The sequence below is a fragment of the Nothoprocta perdicaria genome, unplaced genomic scaffold (assembly GCF_003342845.1).
Source record: "Nothoprocta perdicaria isolate Ctin4 unplaced genomic scaffold, notPer1 scaffold_40, whole genome shotgun sequence".
In the NCBI taxonomy this organism is placed as follows: domain Eukaryota; kingdom Metazoa; phylum Chordata; class Aves; order Tinamiformes; family Tinamidae; genus Nothoprocta; species Nothoprocta perdicaria.
In genome coordinates this window covers 1,075,387-1,094,181 of record NW_020455644.1, presented here as the reverse complement: position 1 = coordinate 1,094,181, position 18,795 = coordinate 1,075,387, and the positions used below count along the sequence as shown (strand labels likewise).

Genomic DNA, 18,795 nt, shown 5'->3' with positions numbered 1-18,795 from the left:
TCTCTCATGAGGAATTCCAACATAGGATGATATATTTTTTAAGAGAAACCTGAAATCATATGAGAATATCAACTAAAAAGATTTTTTTTCTGTGCTATTCTTAATATATTTTTAAAATGTTTTGTTTGATGAAGTGTAATAAGGGATTTAGACTTTCAGACATGTAGCAGCTCCTTGAATACAGAATCCTCCTACTAGTGCTGATTCTAAAAGTAGTATAAATGGTACAGAAACCAGTTCTAGGACACAAACTGTCCTGAAGGTTCTGAACTGATTGTCTGAACTATGAGTTTCAGGAATGATATTGCTGTACTTAGGGCCTCTGATGTCTTTACCATTACTATGGAATTTGTTGTTTCAAGTCCTACTACTGCATGAGGTCCACAAAGATGTTTCATGGTAGAGTGAAGGAAACTAGCTAGTTGATTTGAAATAAGTTGACTGGTCAACTTTAATATAAATGAAAGTGATTTATTTAAAAAAATCCAACGTACCGTACGCTCCCTGGCCCCCGTGGGAGCGCTGTTGTCCGCTGAGCTACTACAACAGTAGTACCTACCTTTATAATAAAAAAGTTACAGCTCTGCTGTGCTTAGAGGCTGTGCGGAGATCCGAGTCCCTTTGTTGCTGAGCATTGTGAAAAATACAAATAGGTTTTTTCTCCTAAAGATTGAAAGAACTAAAATGTGAATAGATGAGAGGAACAAGTAGAAAAGGAGGGGACAGGCAGTTCTGTTCAGTACAAGTCATCCCTAGTAGGGCTGAAGTTTTGTTCTTAAGATGGTGGGAGGGTTGTTAAATAGGATGACAAGAATGTTTAAGACAGCAAAGGGAATATGAAAGAGGCGAGAASGTTGCCAAAGAGTTAAATATGGAAATGAATCTTTATTTAGTGAAATGGTTTAAGACAGGTTTGAAATGGTTTGAAATGACAGTCTGTTGAACTCCTTATTGAGCCCACGGCCAACCAGAAGATTATTCTGGTAGGAACAAGAATTGTTTTGCCGTTTCTTGTGAGCTGAATTGACTCACCAGTGCAGGGCTGAGTTGAGCAGCAGGATGACTCACTCCATGGGCAGCACAAGACCAAGTAGCTACAAGTGTAAGGGAGAGGGACCAGCCCTCCTAGCTCTTACGGATAGCTTAGCCTCCTCACTGAACTCCGTGCTGTGCACAGACCAGTGAAGGAGGAAAGAAAGGCTGTTGAAAGCTTAATAAAGGCAAATTTATTAATCTGTTACTTCTGATATTTCTAAATTGATGGGATTGGTCATAAAAGTAACTTACAGTTAGGTCCCAAGATGAGCTTGGCACCCTTAGTGACTAGTACAGGACAAGAAACATAGTTGTATGTTTGGTTCATCTCTTCATTTGATTGGCAAGATTCCTCTCAGAAAGAATCTTTCTCTGTGTTCTCGAGAGCTGCTTCCACCACTTGTCAGTGGTTGAATGAAGTGAACCCTGGGARACCGTTTCTGACTGTTAAATTCATTTTGTTTTTATATGTTCTAAAAACAGCATCCTGTATGGAGTCTAGGGAAGGAAGTTAAGGTCCGGGCAGAAGCATTGTTTTTCTGAGACTTTAGTTCCACGATCCTGTAATCAAATGACTGAATTCCTATATAACCAGTTGCTGTGAAAATGTAGCTTGGGACTAAAATTAAAGGAAAGGAGCAGGAAAAAAGCCTTATTAAGAAATGAAGATAAAAGCTAGATACTATATCGAAATACTGATATTACCATTCTGCTCAGCACAAGGCCCTACTATTGGGATGAATTATTACAATTCAGAACAGATCTTCATGACTAATGAAGAGATTCTTGTGGAGCCCATCAATTTGATACCAGTGCCCATTTATCACTAACTAGAATTGCTTGTAGCCTAAAATCTACCATTTTACGTAAATACAAGATTGACATTTTTTCAGAGCGTGTAGTTAGCGTGTGTACTTATTGAAATGATCTACAGGATTTGTATTTTTGTTTTGTTATTTTTTATATTGATGTCGATATGTTTTCAAGTAGAAATTTGATTTTATACGAGACTGAAAATCATGCTGAATTCCTTATTGTTAATAATCCTTTCAAAACCAAACTGTTTTATTGGATTGCATCTGTTGGGATTAGAGTATAAGAGAATTTAGGCATAAATTAAAAGCAGATAAAATAGTGCTGGCAGAGCTAAAAAATCCTAAACGTATATTAATAGAAGCATTTACTGTTCTTCCTTTTTGAAAAAAAGGTGGTTGGTTACCTTTGTATCAGGTAAAATTTATGATATAGGAATGAAGATAAAAATGTTAATTCTACTTACTGCAGTGTTACGTATTCCAAGTTACAGAAATACACACCTTTTTTAATGAATAAATAAATTATTATTATTTTGTTTACATGTAGTTAATGTGGGTTTATGATGAAGATGTGGGAATGAATTGCAGAGAAGTTACTTTTGTCCCAGGACTGTACAAGATCTTTGATGAAATCCTTGGTAAGTATTTAAAGAATTTTTAAGAATGACATTGTAATATGAATGCCCATTATTCTTGAAGCTCTCAAAGCCGATTAGTGTGTAATTAATATGCATGTGAGTATAGTTCAATTAAATTCTTATCACATATTAAATTGTACTTACCTTTGATCTTAAACTATATAAAGTACAAGTAGTTTAGAGTCTCACAGGTTGTCTCACAGTCTCTGTGAGACTTTAGAGTCTCACAGAGAACTTCTGCAGCTAAAAAGCTTACTTAATGTTGCTTCTTCAGGATTTTCACTGGCAACACGATGAGTAAACAGATTCAGTAATGCATATTTTCCTAGTTTTTTGTTTATCTGTTCTTTAAGGAATAGGTATATGTATATGTGCATATTTCTGTGGTCTTTTTAGAGTAGGATGGACTTCTATAAAGCTACTGTTTCACTCCTGCTGTGTCTAAATGCATAAAAAGAAACAGACATATACACTAAACATAATTTGTTCCATCTAAAACATTGCAGAATGGAGTTGTTCTAAAAGAAAATCATTAAGTTTTAACAGTGTTGGCATAAACAATCTCTTTCCGGTTAAAATCAGTAAAGCCAACTCTGACGTGTGGGTATAGTGCCTACATCAATAGGGTTCTGGAATTGATGCTGTTATAACATGAATTATAAGTCGTAATGATAATTGCAGCTGTAAGAGCTTATAAATTCAGACTTCTCCTCAACTATAAGAAATACACTATTACAATATTAATTAGAACATAATATTTTATAAGGGGCAAAAGTGTAATATGTACAATAAATGTCTGCAGAAATGCATCACAGAGCAACAAAACAATGAAGTTTTTTAGTATATTAAGATCAATTATTGGCTTGCAGAATATGCTTCTGTGATTATTTCTAATACAATATAACTGTTAGAAATAGAATCAGTAGCCGTAAGAAGGTTGAAAAATGTTGTCATCTTGCAGGTTGCCCTTCCCTGATTTTAGCAACAAGATAGCAAAAACCCCCAAACCAATCTGATTAGGCAACACCTTGACCCTTGTARCTTGTGGTGGCATGTGGATGTAATGGGTTGTACAGATCCAGTAGTTAATTTTTGYTCCTAGAAAGTGCTGAATTGTGTTGCTTTGTTTTATAGTCAATGCCGCTGACAATAAGCAGAGGGACAAGAATATGACCTGTATTAAAATATCCATTGATCCGTAAGTAAAAGCATATTGCAGTTTGTGTTCCCTGCCTGTGCAGTCGTCGTTTAGATTTTTATAAAAGTTTTTAGTAAATGAAACTGAGTTTATTAGAATGAGATAATCTTTTGGTTTATTTTCAGCTGAGAAGATTAATTAAAATGGCGAGCAATAATTTTGGATTTATAATAATTTGTTTTCCTAAACCGCTCTTGAATGTTTGAGTAATTGAATAAACTTAAAACCTGAAGATTTTAAAATCCATAACGAGATGAAGGTTTGACAGTTGAAAGTTTAACTGTATTGAGAGAGGTTATGAGTAAAACAAAAAAGCCAGTTCTTAATTTGTAACATAATTTTGTTTCTCTTGAGCTTCCACATGAACTCTGTTAGCACCAGGATGGAGTTACGTTTGAACTCCTCACATATAACACGCTGAAAGAGCAGATTGCAAATATCTCACCGTCACTGTTTTTCCAAACAGAATCCTTGAAGAAGAGTTATTTCCTAATGGGAAACACCATAGTTAAAGAGATGGTGATGGGGTGTCGTAGTGAAATGTTTAATAAATATTTGAAGAGGAGTTTTGGCACTGATGCATRAAAGAAGCTACGGTGAAGATAATAAATAGGAAATCACTATGTAAACAGATTGTAGCTTGGCTGAGTGTCAGTGGARTTCCATGAAATCCACAAAAGCTACTGTAGTAGTTTAAGAATAATACAACAGTATAACTGAACTTCAGGATTTGGCAGCAGATCGTGTTGATAGTGGAAGTTATTCGAACATAGATTTTTGCAGGTTATTTTTATGATATAAATATTGTCATATATGGGCAATTATACTGTTCTTGTAAGACACCTAATAAGCCCCAAAAGTGGGGTTCTTTTTTTGGTAATTAAGATTTCTAGAACTACAAACATAGCAAGAGTGCAGCCTTTTACTATAACATATGCAGTTATTTAAACCTGCACTGTATGCAGGAGCCTATTTTCAAGAATACAATAGTTGACCTATTGCCTTTCTTTGTTATTTTCAGGGAGTCGAACATTATCAGCATATGGAATAATGGGAAAGGTATCCCAGTTGTGGAACACAAAGTAGAAAAAGTCTATGTCCCTGCTTTAATCTTTGGGCAGCTGCTAACATCCAGCAACTATGACGATGATGAGAAGAAAGTTACAGGCAAGACCATTCATCATGTTCTGTTCATTCAATTAATTAGTTTGTTTTTGTAATGGATAATCACTTAGTCACAATTACTGAGGTTTAATGTTAGGGTAAAATGACTGTGAAAAGGAAAAAAAAAGAAGAAACTTGTTTAGTTTCTTTTTTATTTAATGGCATTGTTTAAAGAGTGCTTCGTATTTGCTTCTGTAGTATCGTGGCAGGATTCATTATTTACTACCCCCAATAGTTCTGTGGTAATTACAGCATCTGCAAGCATGAAAAGCTTTACCCAGTCAAAATTGAAGGAAAACATATTTTAATAAATTAGTCCATGATGTATTTCCCTTAAAGGTATAGTAATGCATATTTTAATAAATTAGTCCATGATGTATTTCCCTTAAAGGTATAGTAATGCTGTTGCTGATTTAGATCATGAGTGAAAGATTTTTGTTTTATCCTAGCCCATACATTTTTTCCACCAATGGAAAACTTCAGATTTTTTCTTTTACAACACATAGGAATTAATTGATTTTATTTTAAGCTGAACTTATTGTATTTAAAATTCCTTCTAAATTTCTTGAGAAATAAATTTGCATGTGATTCCAGTCAATATGATGTGTCTCTGAGCTGGTGCCAAGAAGCGGGGATGACTGAACTGCCTTCTCTCAGGATCCCCAGTCCCTCCGTGTACCTTGGGCTCGGGATTGTTTTCCCCTGGATGAGGGTGTTGATGGTTTCTGCCTTGCAGCACAGGACTGCGACACGGGGAGGAGGTGGGAGAGGAGCAAACAGCTCATTTGGGAGGCAGAAACAGTCGCCCCAGATCAGCAGTTGTGTGAAACTGGACCTCGGGTGTCCTTTCGTAGCTATTGGCATGGGGCTCCACTTCTGTCTTACGTGGGACCATGGGACTTTGTTTGCATATTTTCTATATATGGTAAATACAGTTTCTCCTTTAAAAAACTTAGCTCTGTGTTATTTTTCCAGGTGGCCGTAATGGGTACGGTGCAAAACTTTGTAACATATTCAGTACAAAGTTTACAGTTGAAACTGCTTGCAAAGAATACAAACACAGCTTTAAGCAGGTATAGAAATYGTCTCAACTTTTTCCTTTTCCTCATTGTAGTTATGAATTTAAAATTGAATGCTTTTCARTATTTCATGAAATGAATCATTTAACTTTCAAATGTGATGCGTRTATCGAGTATGCAGACTAGATTTAATTCCATAAAATTGGTACTTGTACGTGTTAGAATATGGGAATTTTCTTTTAAGTAATTAATGTTTTTCTTGAGAGTGCAAAGTGACTAAAAATGAAACACATTGCTYGTAAAACTAAGGTATGTTCATGTGGAAATGAATATAAAAATTGAATATATCTTATTTAAACTTTTTTTTAATTGCTCAGTTTCTAATTTGTCAGAGAACTACTACTTTTAGCTGTGCAAATGTTAGAGCAATTATCTAGATAATTTTTATACTATTATAAAGCTATTTTGTGTGTGTGTGTGTGTGTGTGTGTGTGTGTAAGTTTATAAAAGTTTGAAGAACTTTGGTAGGGTGTTAATTACCAAAGTTCCTCAACTTTGAATCTTTCATAGTTGGTGGCTTCATTCTCTTTTTTCTAGACAAATAATCCATTTCCAGTTGTGCTGTTGTTGTACAGACATAACCAGTATATGGGAATGTTTTGCCTGACTTTGTAAGAATTTAACTTTTTCCACTAAATGCTGAAAAGCAAATGATACTAGCTAAAATGTCTACTATGAAAAAAAGTCTACACTAGTAGACTAGTAGACTCTACTATTTGAAACTTCCCAGAAACCATAAAATACTATATACTTTCAAAAACTGAAAATTGAATGCAACTGGACCTTAGTGTGTGGTGTAGGAGAACGTGAATGAGCCTTTGCTTGGTCTTTTAATGGATTTCTGTCACCACTGCTTGTGCAAATCATGGTGAGGGAATCAAATATGTGCCTCACATTTTAGCAGAGGAAACTTCCAAGAGAAATCTACCACCATTGGTTGTCTTAGCATAGCTAGAAGATGGGACAAAGGAGGAGAATAACAAGTATTTTATTGTAAGCTAATATCTAAAATGTTTTTGTTTCCAAAGACCTGGATGAACAATATGATGAAGACTTCTGAACCCAAGATTAAGCATTTTGATGGTGATGACTACACGTGCATTACATTCCAGCCAGATCTATCCAAATTTAAAATGGAAAAACTTGATAAGGATATTGTGGCCCTCATGACCAGAAGAGCATATGACTTGGCTGGGTCATGCAAAGGAGTCAAAGTTATGCTGAATGGGAAGAAATTACCTGTAAGAGCCTCATTTGAAATAAGAGCCTCTATTTTAAATAGAGCATATTGAATGGGAAGAATGGTAATTGTTTCTCTGTATTGCTGTAGGTAAATGGATTTCGCAGTTACGTAGATCTTTACGTAAAGGACAAACTGGATGAAACTGGAGTTGCACTTAAAGTTATTCATGAAGTTGTGAATGAGCGCTGGGACGTGTGCCTCACTCTGAGTGAAAAGGGCTTTCAGCAAATCAGCTTTGTAAATAGCATAGCTACCACAAAGGTGAGTAGTTATATCTGTAATAAACTGTAAAAACTGTGAAGGATCAAAATATATGCTAAGGTTAAGCCTAGCCAGGTATTTGATAAAAATATTTATGGCTTGTATAAATAAATAGGTGAGATAATCGTTTGCATGAGAAGATCTGTGAAAGCAGATCTTGGATTTCTGTACTTTTAAAAAACTAGGAATCATTATCAGTGATGCTGATGTCTTAGGGGCTACTTTTAAAAGATAAAAATGAATGGAACTTAATGGAAGTTTAGTCAACATATTGYATTCTGTCCTTTTCAACTCAGATTATAATAAAATAAGTGAAAATAAGGTTAAAAAAAATATGGAAATGCTTAAAGTTAGTAGCGAATTTTGGTTGGGAAAAATTGCTATCAGTATACATGAAAAGTGTTTTTCCATTTATTGCTTTATGATGTATAAAACTGGCCTGAAATGTTGAGATTATTTTTCTTTTATATCCTTTTCTTCTTTAGGGGTATAGGTTTTCTCTGTACCTTTCAGTAACTACAGAAATAGTGAAATGTTGTCATTGCAAATCTTCATTTGGGATCAAGAAGCTATTTGCTCTACATAGTAAAATAACAACTAAACAACTAAACCAAGACAATCATCTAAACCCCACAGCTCTTATTTATGCCAGTGTGCTGTGGCCCTAAGAAGAAGTTTAGGAGTCTAAGATCCACCATGGTGAAAGAATCTCTTTCATTTCTGCCCTTCACAAATTATGCAGGATGAGCGATGTGACAACAGCTAAGCAATATTTGCCCCAGTTTCCACTGATTGCTGGGCTATTTCTAGGGAATCTTAACCCTGACTTTCCCCAGAAGTTTAGAAAGATAAGAATTTGTAATCAGACACTTCAAAACTTGCTCAGGTCTCTTCTAGGAGCAGAAGAAAGTTCCAGCAGTGCTACAAGTGCTTCTAAAAGAGGGAGGTCCCTAGCCTGGACTGAGGTGCAGAAGACCAGTGCTAACATAGGTGATAGGTGGAGTTTAGCTAGGGTTTTGCTGGTACCTGATTGCTCCTACATAATTTCCTCCAGTGTCATTTTCAATGAAGCTGAACCAGAGTTCAGTGATAAGGGAGATGGTTTCTTTTGGTGTAGAATATTTACCTTTTAAATGCACATTGTAATTACATACTTATCTGATATTGTGAAAACTGGGGAAAGCAGACAACGTAACTGGTAATGCTGAAGTTCAGGGAATGTTTGTTTTACTTCAGGCCTCTTTATGCAACATAAAGAAGCAAAATTTCATGAATTTAAAGGATGTTTAAAATATCTTTAAGAAGCTGACAGTACAGAGGAATAATATTTGATAGCAGGTTATGAAAATATATTTGAAAAAATMAATACTTACTGACTCCTGAGTAAATATATTGCATACACTTACTCAAAGAATTTTGAATTTGACTCCTTTGGAGCAGTTTTCATCCATCATGCAGTTACACATACGTTGTTAACATATATTCTTTAAGAAAATTCATAGAAAAAGTACTGTGTATTCTTCAAAGGTAAGTGTTGTAATTTCTAGTTTTTCCCGCTCTCCCAATCCATGCCTTATGTGTGTGACTGGATGTGGAATGTTCGGGGCCGGTGAACCACCTCACCAGCAATTGATGTGCAACTACCCACTGCTGAGACATAATGGCTAGTAACTAACTGCGTCTACTGCCTGTTCCCTTATCTGCTAACAGGTGAGGAGCTCATTTCAGCTGTTGTTTGGTTGTGTATCACTGTTTGCTGAAAGCTTTTCATTTCTGTTTCTGGATAAAATTCACCCAGCCGTAACTTCCACCTTTTTAAAAAAAAAAAAAACTTGCTTTAAATTCAAACCATTTTTTTAGGTTGATGGGATTTTTTTTTAGGGGTGGGTAGAAGGTCAGGCAGTATGTCGAGGCACAGCTCCCTTTTTTTGTTTCTGGACATTTGTTACTGTGTCACTAATGATCAGGCCCCTGTGTATTCACAGTTTGCAATCATAGGCTGCCACAGACTAAGATTGCATTTGAAAGAATGTTTCTAGCTATTATGGTTCTGCAGACAACCTTTTGTGTTACATCCAAATAAACTGATTAAACATTGTCTTCCTGAGTTCTGAGTTTCGGATAGCAGCTGTAGTAGAAATTGCAGTAGAAACTTCAGTTATTAACATCAGTCCAGTAACGTTCTTAGTATTGCAGCACTGCTAACTCCGGTACTAGCAATCATTTTGGCAGAAGCATTCAGCTAATGTGAATGCAGTGGAATATGTTAGACTTGGGTGCAGGGCAGCYACCCTGTTAAATTTAGCAAGAAATTCAGGGCAGTTCCAAAATTTGAGACTATATATTAAATATAATAATAAAAACTTGATATTTCCATGTTTATTTGGTAAAATAAACACAATAGAAAACTAATTTGGGGGAAAATGGAATGGATGTAGAGCTAAAAACTTCAAATCTATGAAAAGCTTGTGAATTTCAGTTTGCCATATGAGTTCTTTATCTGCCCCTAGAACTTAAATGTGGCATACCTTAAAACTAATTGTTGACTGTTGATGAAAATATTAACATAACATCTTTGGAGCCAGTCCAGACTTTACGTTTAAGGCTTTTGCTGCACCTATTCTTTGCTAAGGTCCTTGCATCCCGAAGTGTGCRAACCCTTCAGGGTTCAGTCCTTTTGATTGCCTTTTGGGCAAGTTTGTGTTGCTGTAGTTCTCTTTTTCCTAAGACTATATTCTAATGGTTATGGGCAGCCTTTTGGGTGCAGAGGACATTTTTTCTTTTCCAGTCTCGAATTCMATGTCCCGACAGTTGGGGCAGTTACAGGCTGTTATGCTTCCTTAGTGGGTAAATGTGCCACCTACTGGTGAGATGGTTGAAAGGTTCCCACCTTTGAGCTCTGAACATCCCTCACTCAATGCTACACACTAGGAATGGACACAGCAATGAGCAAGCGTTATAGTTAATACCTTTTAAGCACAAGAATTATTGGTAAGTAGGTGATTTTCTGCTATGTCAGCTGCTTTGTGCAGCTTGAGCAAAATATTTGAAATGCTAAAACTAGACTTTTCTAATCCACTTGTAAATCCAAAAACTAAACTGCAATTAGAGATGTTGATGCAAGCTTGAGATTTTAATAATGTGGTGAGTAAAAAGTTATGCATTTAAAAATTGCTGTTCAAATGTGGAATATTTTTGAAATATGAGTCATTTAATATTTGCCAATAGTGGTTTGTTTCTACAATTTTGAAACAATTTTTTTTTAAAGTGCCAGGATTCAACTTGCACTTGAAACCTCTTATGTTTGTCTGTATATGCATAAAAATTGTTTGGTTGTTTTAAGAAGAAATGTCTTGGAAAAAATAGTAAAATATGTGATCCTTCTGACTGATATTGGTGTTGTGTGTTGCAGTTTATTTTATGGCTCAAGATTTTATTATTTTATGACAGTCTATATGGCTTATTTGAAGCACAGATGCCAATTTAGTAATTTTTAATAGCTGCCATCTTAAGGAAGCCATTTTTTACCTTTTCTCTCTTTTTCTTTTCAACTCTTCTTTCTACATGAAGTTGAGAACACAGTTACCATCTCCCCTCAATTCAGTCTCTTTCCATCCCCTTCAGTTTTTTTTCGAATGTTCACTGTCTCTTAAAATTTAAATTCCTGGCTTTTACTTTTTTGCTTACTTGTTGTAGTTCATACTTTTTCTCTATCTTCTCGACTGCTTCTTGCTTTCAGTTTTTGCTTTCCATTTCTTTTTCCTATCCCGGACTTCCTCATATCCATCCTGTTTTTCCTCAGATCTGTTTTCAGAACCGTTCTAAAGGAGGACTTTTTTATTTGTTACTTTCTGATTAATRTTTCCATGGAAGTGTTTCCTTATTTCATCTGTTGTAATGTGGATTAGTTTGAACAGAAGCCATTATTTAATCTGCATTTCTGTAGACAGTAATACTAAAAAAAGGTGATATTCTGGGGTATAGTAATGGCCTTTGAGTTGGATATGTTTTAATTGTATAAAGAGGATACTGCTGTGTCAGTTTTAAGATATTAGATTTTAGTCAAAGTATTATGAATGTGCTTTAATGGCCACTAGAATTTATCATTTTATCATTTTTCATACTTCTTTGTGTAAGAATTTAAAATAAGACAGTAGAATTTCAGCAGAATATATCTTGTCATGCCAACATATTCCTTGTAGGGGCTCTATAACCTCACTGAGAGCTCTGATCTCTGTATAAAAGAAACATTTTTTCTGTGATGGGGTGAGGAAAGCAAGTCCTGGCCTTTTTTTCCTTCCTCTCTCCAGATGCCCACTTCTGATATTCATCTTCTCATGCAAATATAGGGAACCTCTGCCTCCTCATATATTGCACTTAGAAGAGAGCAGAATACACACTAAGCTCCTTCATGTTAGCTCTTTTTTGTGGTACTGTCTTCCAATTGCTGTATTTTTAGCAGCGAAGCCTGTAGTTCCGTTTAGAGCCCAGCATCAGAAGGAGAAGATCCTGTTTTTCTTTCTTCTCTGCCCTCTTTGTCCACATGCAGCAGCTGGTTTAGGCTGCAGGTGGTTGCTGCTCCTTTCCGTATATTCTTTCCCAGTTGTCTTTGTTTAAGCTTTCAGATATCCAGAGCTTCAAGACCATTCGTTTTTTTGACATCAAAATGCCATCTTTCCCAAGAAAGCTTGTCACTTGGACTTGTRAATATTTGAATGGATTTATCGCCATCGGTTTTGGCAGATAACATAGTCATTCTTCCGTAGAATTAAAGGCTGGTAGGGTGCATATCTGCAAATACTAGTTGTTCTTCYTAATCTGTAATGTTTTTAGTTATGTTTATTAATCATAATTATATCAGTGGTCTCTAATTCTGTTTTACAGAAAGCAATTACTTCTGAGCCTGTGACATGAATCTTTCTCAAATGACTTATGACTTATCCCACTTATGTGGGATTTTCTGTGTGTTATTTATTAATGTTAGTTGATATAATTCAATAATTGTATTGTGGGAATGATTTCTAAGTCCCATGAAATACAAATGATCTGTGTTAGCTTAAGTAATAAATAGTTTTCCTRTAATTGTTTCTTTCAGTAATATAAATTAAAGCTGTTTTAGTCTTTGTTGGTGTTTCTGATTCAAACAATTTCTGAACTACAKAACAAACGTCGTAATTATTAGATTTTCTTTCCACATCTAAATAGGTCGTCACAGGATGTAGTAGATCTTTTCTTCTCCCCAAAAAAGTCTTTACCTTTTCAGTCAATTTCATCTCAGAATTACTTGTCTTGTAGCAATATGCTATAGGATTTAAAATAGTTGGTTTATAGGCTAAGACCAAAGAGAACTGCAGATAGAGAAGGTGATAGAAGCTTTGGGACACCTTGTGTAGATGTCTGCATTTTGGGGGTCATGGTGTTGTGACATTAATTGTATCTGTACCAAAGGCCTAGTTTCCCCCATTCAGTCTGAATGTTATCAGTGACATGAACACTGTTTAAGGGTAACACATTGAAAATGTTTTCATCATGYTGCCCTCTTGCAAAACATCAGTTACAGGTGGCTGCAGAAAGGGAACKGTTCTGGCCTATGACTTCAGAAGTACAGGAGGGAGTATTTCCTACTTGAAGTCTGTCGTGCTGGGGTTCGTAGTTGGGTAGTGACTCATCCAAAGGTGTTTTTGCAATAACGACTTAACTTTTGAGATAGCTAGTTGGAAAGGCCTTCAGCACAGATAACCACTGCTAGAAGTCACCCTCTTTTGAAGGTAAAAAGAAGAATTGGGGCAGGCATTACAAATGTTTTACTCTCAGCTGTGAAGGATGAAATCACAGAATCACAGAATGGTCGAAGTTGGAAGGGACCTCTAGAGACCATCTAGTGCAACCCCCCTGCTCCAGCATGGGCACAGGGAGGCGTCCAGGAGAGTCTGGAAGATCTCCAGAAGAGGAGACTCCACAACCTCTCTGGGCAGCCTGTGCCAGGACACTCTGTCACCCTCAAAGTAAAGAAATGAAGAAAGAAATACTGTCACTGCCTTTTTGCACAGGGATAGCATAAAAATTGATTCTAAATCATTTTCTTTGTTGTGTGTTTGGGCAATAGCACAGGACCCCAGCTGGCTGCCCTCGATTGCTGCAGGGCCTGTGGCTCCTGGTGTGTCACCTGGGGTTGAYGCCCTGTGAGGGCACATTGCATGTGGGGCTGGTCTGTGGCTCTGTGTGTATCGCGTGCTGTGACAGCAGGTCAGAGCTCTGAGCTGTGAGGAGATCCTCTAGTCATCTCAAGGTGTTCTTGTTCTTTGCTCTTTTAGAAGCTCCTGGGTACAGAGTTGGCTGCTTGCAGGTTGTTCTCCCGTTGTGCTCTATAAGCCCCAGGCTGAACACGAACAGTGTTTGTCCAGAAGAGTTCTGTTAAATACAGCTAAGAAAAGTTGAGGTGACTTTTGGGAAGGAATTCATACTGTAGATCCATAGTTGGGATCTTGGAGGTCTTTTTATAAGCCAAGCCCTTAGAGGAAGGGCAAGTTTAATATGATGAAAGAATGTGACATGTTTCACAGAATCACACAATCACAGCGTGGTTGAGGTTGGAAGGAACCTTTAGAGATTATCTAGTCCAACCCCCCTGCTGAGCAGGGACACCCAGAGCACGTGGTACAGGGTCAGTTTTTGAACATCTCTGAAGAAGGAGACTCCACAAGCTCCCTGGGCCACCTGTTCCAGGCTCTCTCTGACTCTGTCACTCTCGCACCCAAGAAATTCTTTTTTTTTTTTTTTTTTTTAATGTGCCTGTTGGAAAGATGCCTGTGGGCAACCGTGTGGGGTTGCAAGGTCCCTGCTAGTGCTTCAGAGTGCTTATGGGATCTGCCCATAAGGGCTTTGGGATCTGCACATAACTAAGGGTAGGCAGCCTCTTACGAGCTGTAAGCTGTTACACTCGCTGTCCGTCACTACGCGGTGGAAGAAGAGTCTCCTGCTTGTTCTGTTCCCTGTCAATCTATTTTCCTCAACTGTATGAAGACAGAATTATGTGAAAGACTTAAGTCTGTTATGCTATAACTTTATGTCTAGGAAGTGCTAAATTTAAGTGTGACTACAGGAGTTTTGGTAATGCAGTTAAAAGGAATAAGGAATTTCAATGCCTTCTCTTTTTTTCCTCTCTCTTTTTCCTTGTTAAGGGTGGTAGGCACGTTGACTATGTGGTGGATCAAGTTGTGGGCAAACTGATAGAAGTGGTGAAAAAGAAGAATAAAGCTGGTGTTTCAGTGAAACCATTTCAGGCAAGTAACTATAAAGACAGAAAATGAAAAAGATGAATATCGTAATTTTCTTTCGTTTTTATTTATTATTAAGTAAATTGTTTTCTGTGTTTTCAACAGGTGAAGAATCATATATGGGTTTTTGTTAACTGCTTGATTGAAAACCCATCTTTTGACTCCCAAACAAAGGAAAACATGACATTGCAGCCTAAAAGTTTTGGGTCCAAGTGCCAGCTATCTGAGAAATTTTTTAAAGCAGTAAGTAAAGCATAGTCATTTTCTCTGTGGAGCAGGAATATGTATATGTATGTTGTATGTTGTATGTATGTTGGGGCATGTAGACGAAGATTAATTGATGCATTTATGGTACCTTATCGACATCAGCATGCTATAAAATGGTTTGGAGGAACTTCTGTTAATTCTCTGACCTTAATGATGGAGGCAATGACTATATTTTGCCCTGGATTAAAAGCAAGTTTCACCTGAATAGCTCATTTACTGCAGAAATGGATTTGGCTCTTACAATCTAAGCATAGGCCCTGACCAATTTTTGTGTTAAAATATTTTTTCTGACTTGAGAGGATTCTTTTATTTACTGTACTTCATTCTTTGATAGCAATCTCATTCTCTTCCTTTGAAACAGATGCTGTTTCAGAGGAAGAAGTCACATCTACCTTTTCTTTCTAGTMATCAAGGCAATGCAAAACTGGGGATGTGTTATTCAGAACGGATATTATTCTTCCGAATGATTATTATTCTCAAGAGAGCAAATTTAGAGAATAATTTAAAAAATGGTTATCAGTGACCTTAGAATTGCTACTTAATAAGTAGCAATAAGTAATAAGAGTATTACTACAATTACATGGTAGAGCTTTCCTCTCTACTGTGCTCCTACARAAGGAAGGGAAATTAGACTTCTGTTAGCTATAAATCATTAAATTCTACTTGGTGGCAGTAATGTGAATGGAACTGTGCTAGAAAGGAGAATGGTGCTGCTGCTTATACTCCTGGCATCAAAGGGTGATTCACAGTGTGATATTTTATTCCTCTAATTTTGTGTTACTAGCAGCACTGTTATAGAACTTACAGGAAAARATAACACAATCCTGGATTTTCTTCTCCAGATTTTTTTAATATATATTTTATTTCTGTGATGTGCTTGACTTAGTGTTTCTGATATTCCCCAAAATGAGCATTTATCTTCAGAATTACTTAATATGCAGAGAAATATTAMTATGCAGTGGAATCTCTGGTTGGTAAATATTGTATTATGTGGAAATAATGAAGTGCCAAAGTTGACGTTATTTTGCTCCAGCTGTATTTTCTTTTGGTGTGAAATCATATCTAAAGCTAGTAGAAAATATGCCATGTGCATATTTTCATGTGCTGCAGATGCATATCTTAAAAATGCCATCAGTCTCTCCAGGTTGTGGTAGTAGTTACTATAGAGCCTATTTTCATGTGCTTTTGGGAACCTGCCAGTCATTTTTGGTCATTTCCACCCAAACTTAAAAATGGGCCTGAGCACGAGCCTGGCACGGTGCCTTTTGCTGCCGGAACACAGAAGCTTGGTACCCGAGGTGTCTCTGGCGTATAAACCATACAGCAGAAGACAAGCTTTTATTAGGCCTTTATCCTCTTTCCCTCCTTCTTTTCCACCAATTTAATAGGTAGGTAGGACAAAAAGGTGGGAAGGAAGGGAGAAATAAGAAGACTTTCCAGTAAATRTGATAGGGAGAAGAGAAGCTCTGTGTGTGCTTTCTTTTCAGTTTGTGTGTGTAAGGTGCTGGACAATAATGTATGTGTTAATTGTTTGATCTTTTGCATTTTGAACGTCCTAAAATGTAGAGGGGTTTGAGAACCACTGTTTGATCAATAACTTTAAATTGAGAGATAAGAATCTGCAGTGCAAAGCTCTGCTTTTCTCACACACAGTTCTCATCTTTTGCTTTTAGGCCTCTAACTGTGGTATCATTGAGAGTATTTTGAACTGGGTCAAATTTAAAGCACAGACTCAGCTGAACAAAAAGTGTTCGTCGGTGAAACACAGCAAAATCAAGGGCATTCCCAAGCTGGATGATGCTAATGACGCTGGTAAGAGCACTCAGYTTCTAATGCGTGATTCATGTTTCAAGAATTGTTAAATCATTTCTGATGCTCTAATTACCTTGTGCATGATTTTTTAAACAGAACTGTGATTGCAATAGTTAGCTGTTAAAACCTTTGCTGTTTAGACTGCCTCACTAAATTCAGATACTGGAATTAAAGCATGATGTGAAGAGTTTGATATTAGGAATACAGTAGTTTTTATGGTAAAGAATTAATGCAGCTGAACAAAAGCAGGAGTTTAGTTCTATGCTTAAGGATTATGTGTTTTCTAATCTGTGATTTCTCCTAAATAGTTTTCTCAATATCCTGTTTTAGAGGTGACTGGTCTTCTTGACATGTCTCATATAAAGAGACCAGAGTCTCCATAGGGTAACAAGCTGTAACAGATAGATTGTGTATTACACAGACCTGGGGGAGCASTTCATGAGACCTTACATGCCATTATGCTCCTGTTGGGTCCAGAGAGAATTGGTAATCCCCACTGGCTGACTTCCTACTGCAGCCAGGAATTGGGATACTGGCTGTTCCTCCCGCTGTTCCTCTCCACACGTCTCCAGGACGTTTCAGCAAATAATATGTCAAGGTTCAGAGGCTGGGAAGGACAACACTGGGGTAAAGCACAGTGTGTATTTATGCAGCTGGTCAGTTAAAGAGAAAAGGAAGTCCTGGTATTTAGAAGTTCTTTAATGAGTACACAGGCAAAACATCTTAAGCCTGCCAATCTCTCTCTGTCCTGGCATCTTAACAAAAAGGCTTGGGGGATTCCGAGGTTCAGGTGAGGTGAAGTGAGGACTGGGCTTGCTCTGTCCTGGTGTCAGAGGTGTTGGCTGCTTCWGGGACCAGAAGTTTCAAGTCTTTGCTGCATAAATATCTGCTGTTAAATGTGCACGTCACGAAGAGCTACACGGCTCCAGTCTTTTCAAAAYGACCACAGCTTAGACTAGCAGGGGCCAGTAGTTGTTAATGTGGTTTGTGTCGAGTGGTGCAGAGAGAGATGTGTGTCTGGCCACAGATCCTTCCAATTGTAATTCTTCCTGTGATTGTTAGACATCTTTTCCCCTTCAAGAGTGAATTTGTAGCTGAGATCAGCACCCAACACTTGTTTTATTTTTGGGGAGGGCACCTGATATTACTGAATATGGGGKTCAGTAGTGATTAGTACTTAAAGATATGAAAGAGAATGGGCTTGAAGAGTGATACGTTTGCAGCATGGTAGCAGTGCATGGTAGTTACACCTTTGGTTGCAGTGTGAATACGTGCCTAGTTTAGATTAAGCTGTATGTCTGATTCAGATGACCAGAAATGTCAAATCTAAGTTCTAAGTAAGAGGAAGTGGGAGTTGTTGCCACCTTGATTTCAAAACATTCCTCATAGTAGTAGGTAAGACTCAGCCAGGTTGCAGGAAGTTTAATTGCAGTCTTTGCCATTTGTCCTTCTGTGTTTCATGATTAAGTAGCTAATGCACTTAATGAACATTTGCACTCCTGGAAAGGGTGGGCTGCTTTCCTGGATCTACATCCCAGTTAAAACATCCCTTCAACCACTGCACATGTGATCAACAGAATGTGCCTCTTACCAGTTTTAAGCACCCTAGACACAGGCACTTAACAGTGGAATACAATGTGTCTTGTAGAATTGAATTTATACTATTAATAAAGATTTGCTTCTTATAGTCAATAAATTTCTGGGGATGTATAGCAAGTGCAAATGTTCAAATCCTTTGAGCTTTACTTTTAGTTTTTTCTTGTGGTTGCCTTGTTTCAGCTTATGTGTAATTAAAAAGAAAAAGCCAAATAAATGTAATTTGATGAAATTGCTTCTGCAAACACTTTGGAGGCCACACCACTACATCCCAATCTGTTCTTTGGCTCCTTGTCCAATACTGAACCACAGGATATTGCTGAGGGCAAGGATCCTCACACCCATGGTGGAGCTTTAGGGCCATATTTAAATTTATGTGTCATTTAGTTTAGGAAGAGAGTAGGTTAATT

At 37.1% G+C, this 18,795-nt stretch overlaps 1 protein-coding gene across 1 annotated transcript in view; it reads left to right on the top strand.

The window, feature by feature from the left end:
* Nucleotides 1-18,795, top strand: part of TOP2B (DNA topoisomerase II beta) — a 56,599-nt gene that overhangs the window by 20,503 nt on the left and 17,301 nt on the right. Inside the window, exons 3-11 of the mRNA XM_026045491.1 lie at nucleotides 2,398-2,488; nucleotides 3,623-3,686; nucleotides 4,708-4,853; nucleotides 5,826-5,923; nucleotides 6,958-7,170; nucleotides 7,260-7,433; nucleotides 14,615-14,716; nucleotides 14,816-14,953; nucleotides 16,651-16,789. Of these exons, the coding sequence (XP_025901276.1) occupies nucleotides 2,398-2,488; nucleotides 3,623-3,686; nucleotides 4,708-4,853; nucleotides 5,826-5,923; nucleotides 6,958-7,170; nucleotides 7,260-7,433; nucleotides 14,615-14,716; nucleotides 14,816-14,953; nucleotides 16,651-16,789 (1,165 nt within the window). The remainder of the gene's footprint in view (nucleotides 1-2,397; nucleotides 2,489-3,622; nucleotides 3,687-4,707; nucleotides 4,854-5,825; nucleotides 5,924-6,957; nucleotides 7,171-7,259; nucleotides 7,434-14,614; nucleotides 14,717-14,815; nucleotides 14,954-16,650; nucleotides 16,790-18,795) is intronic.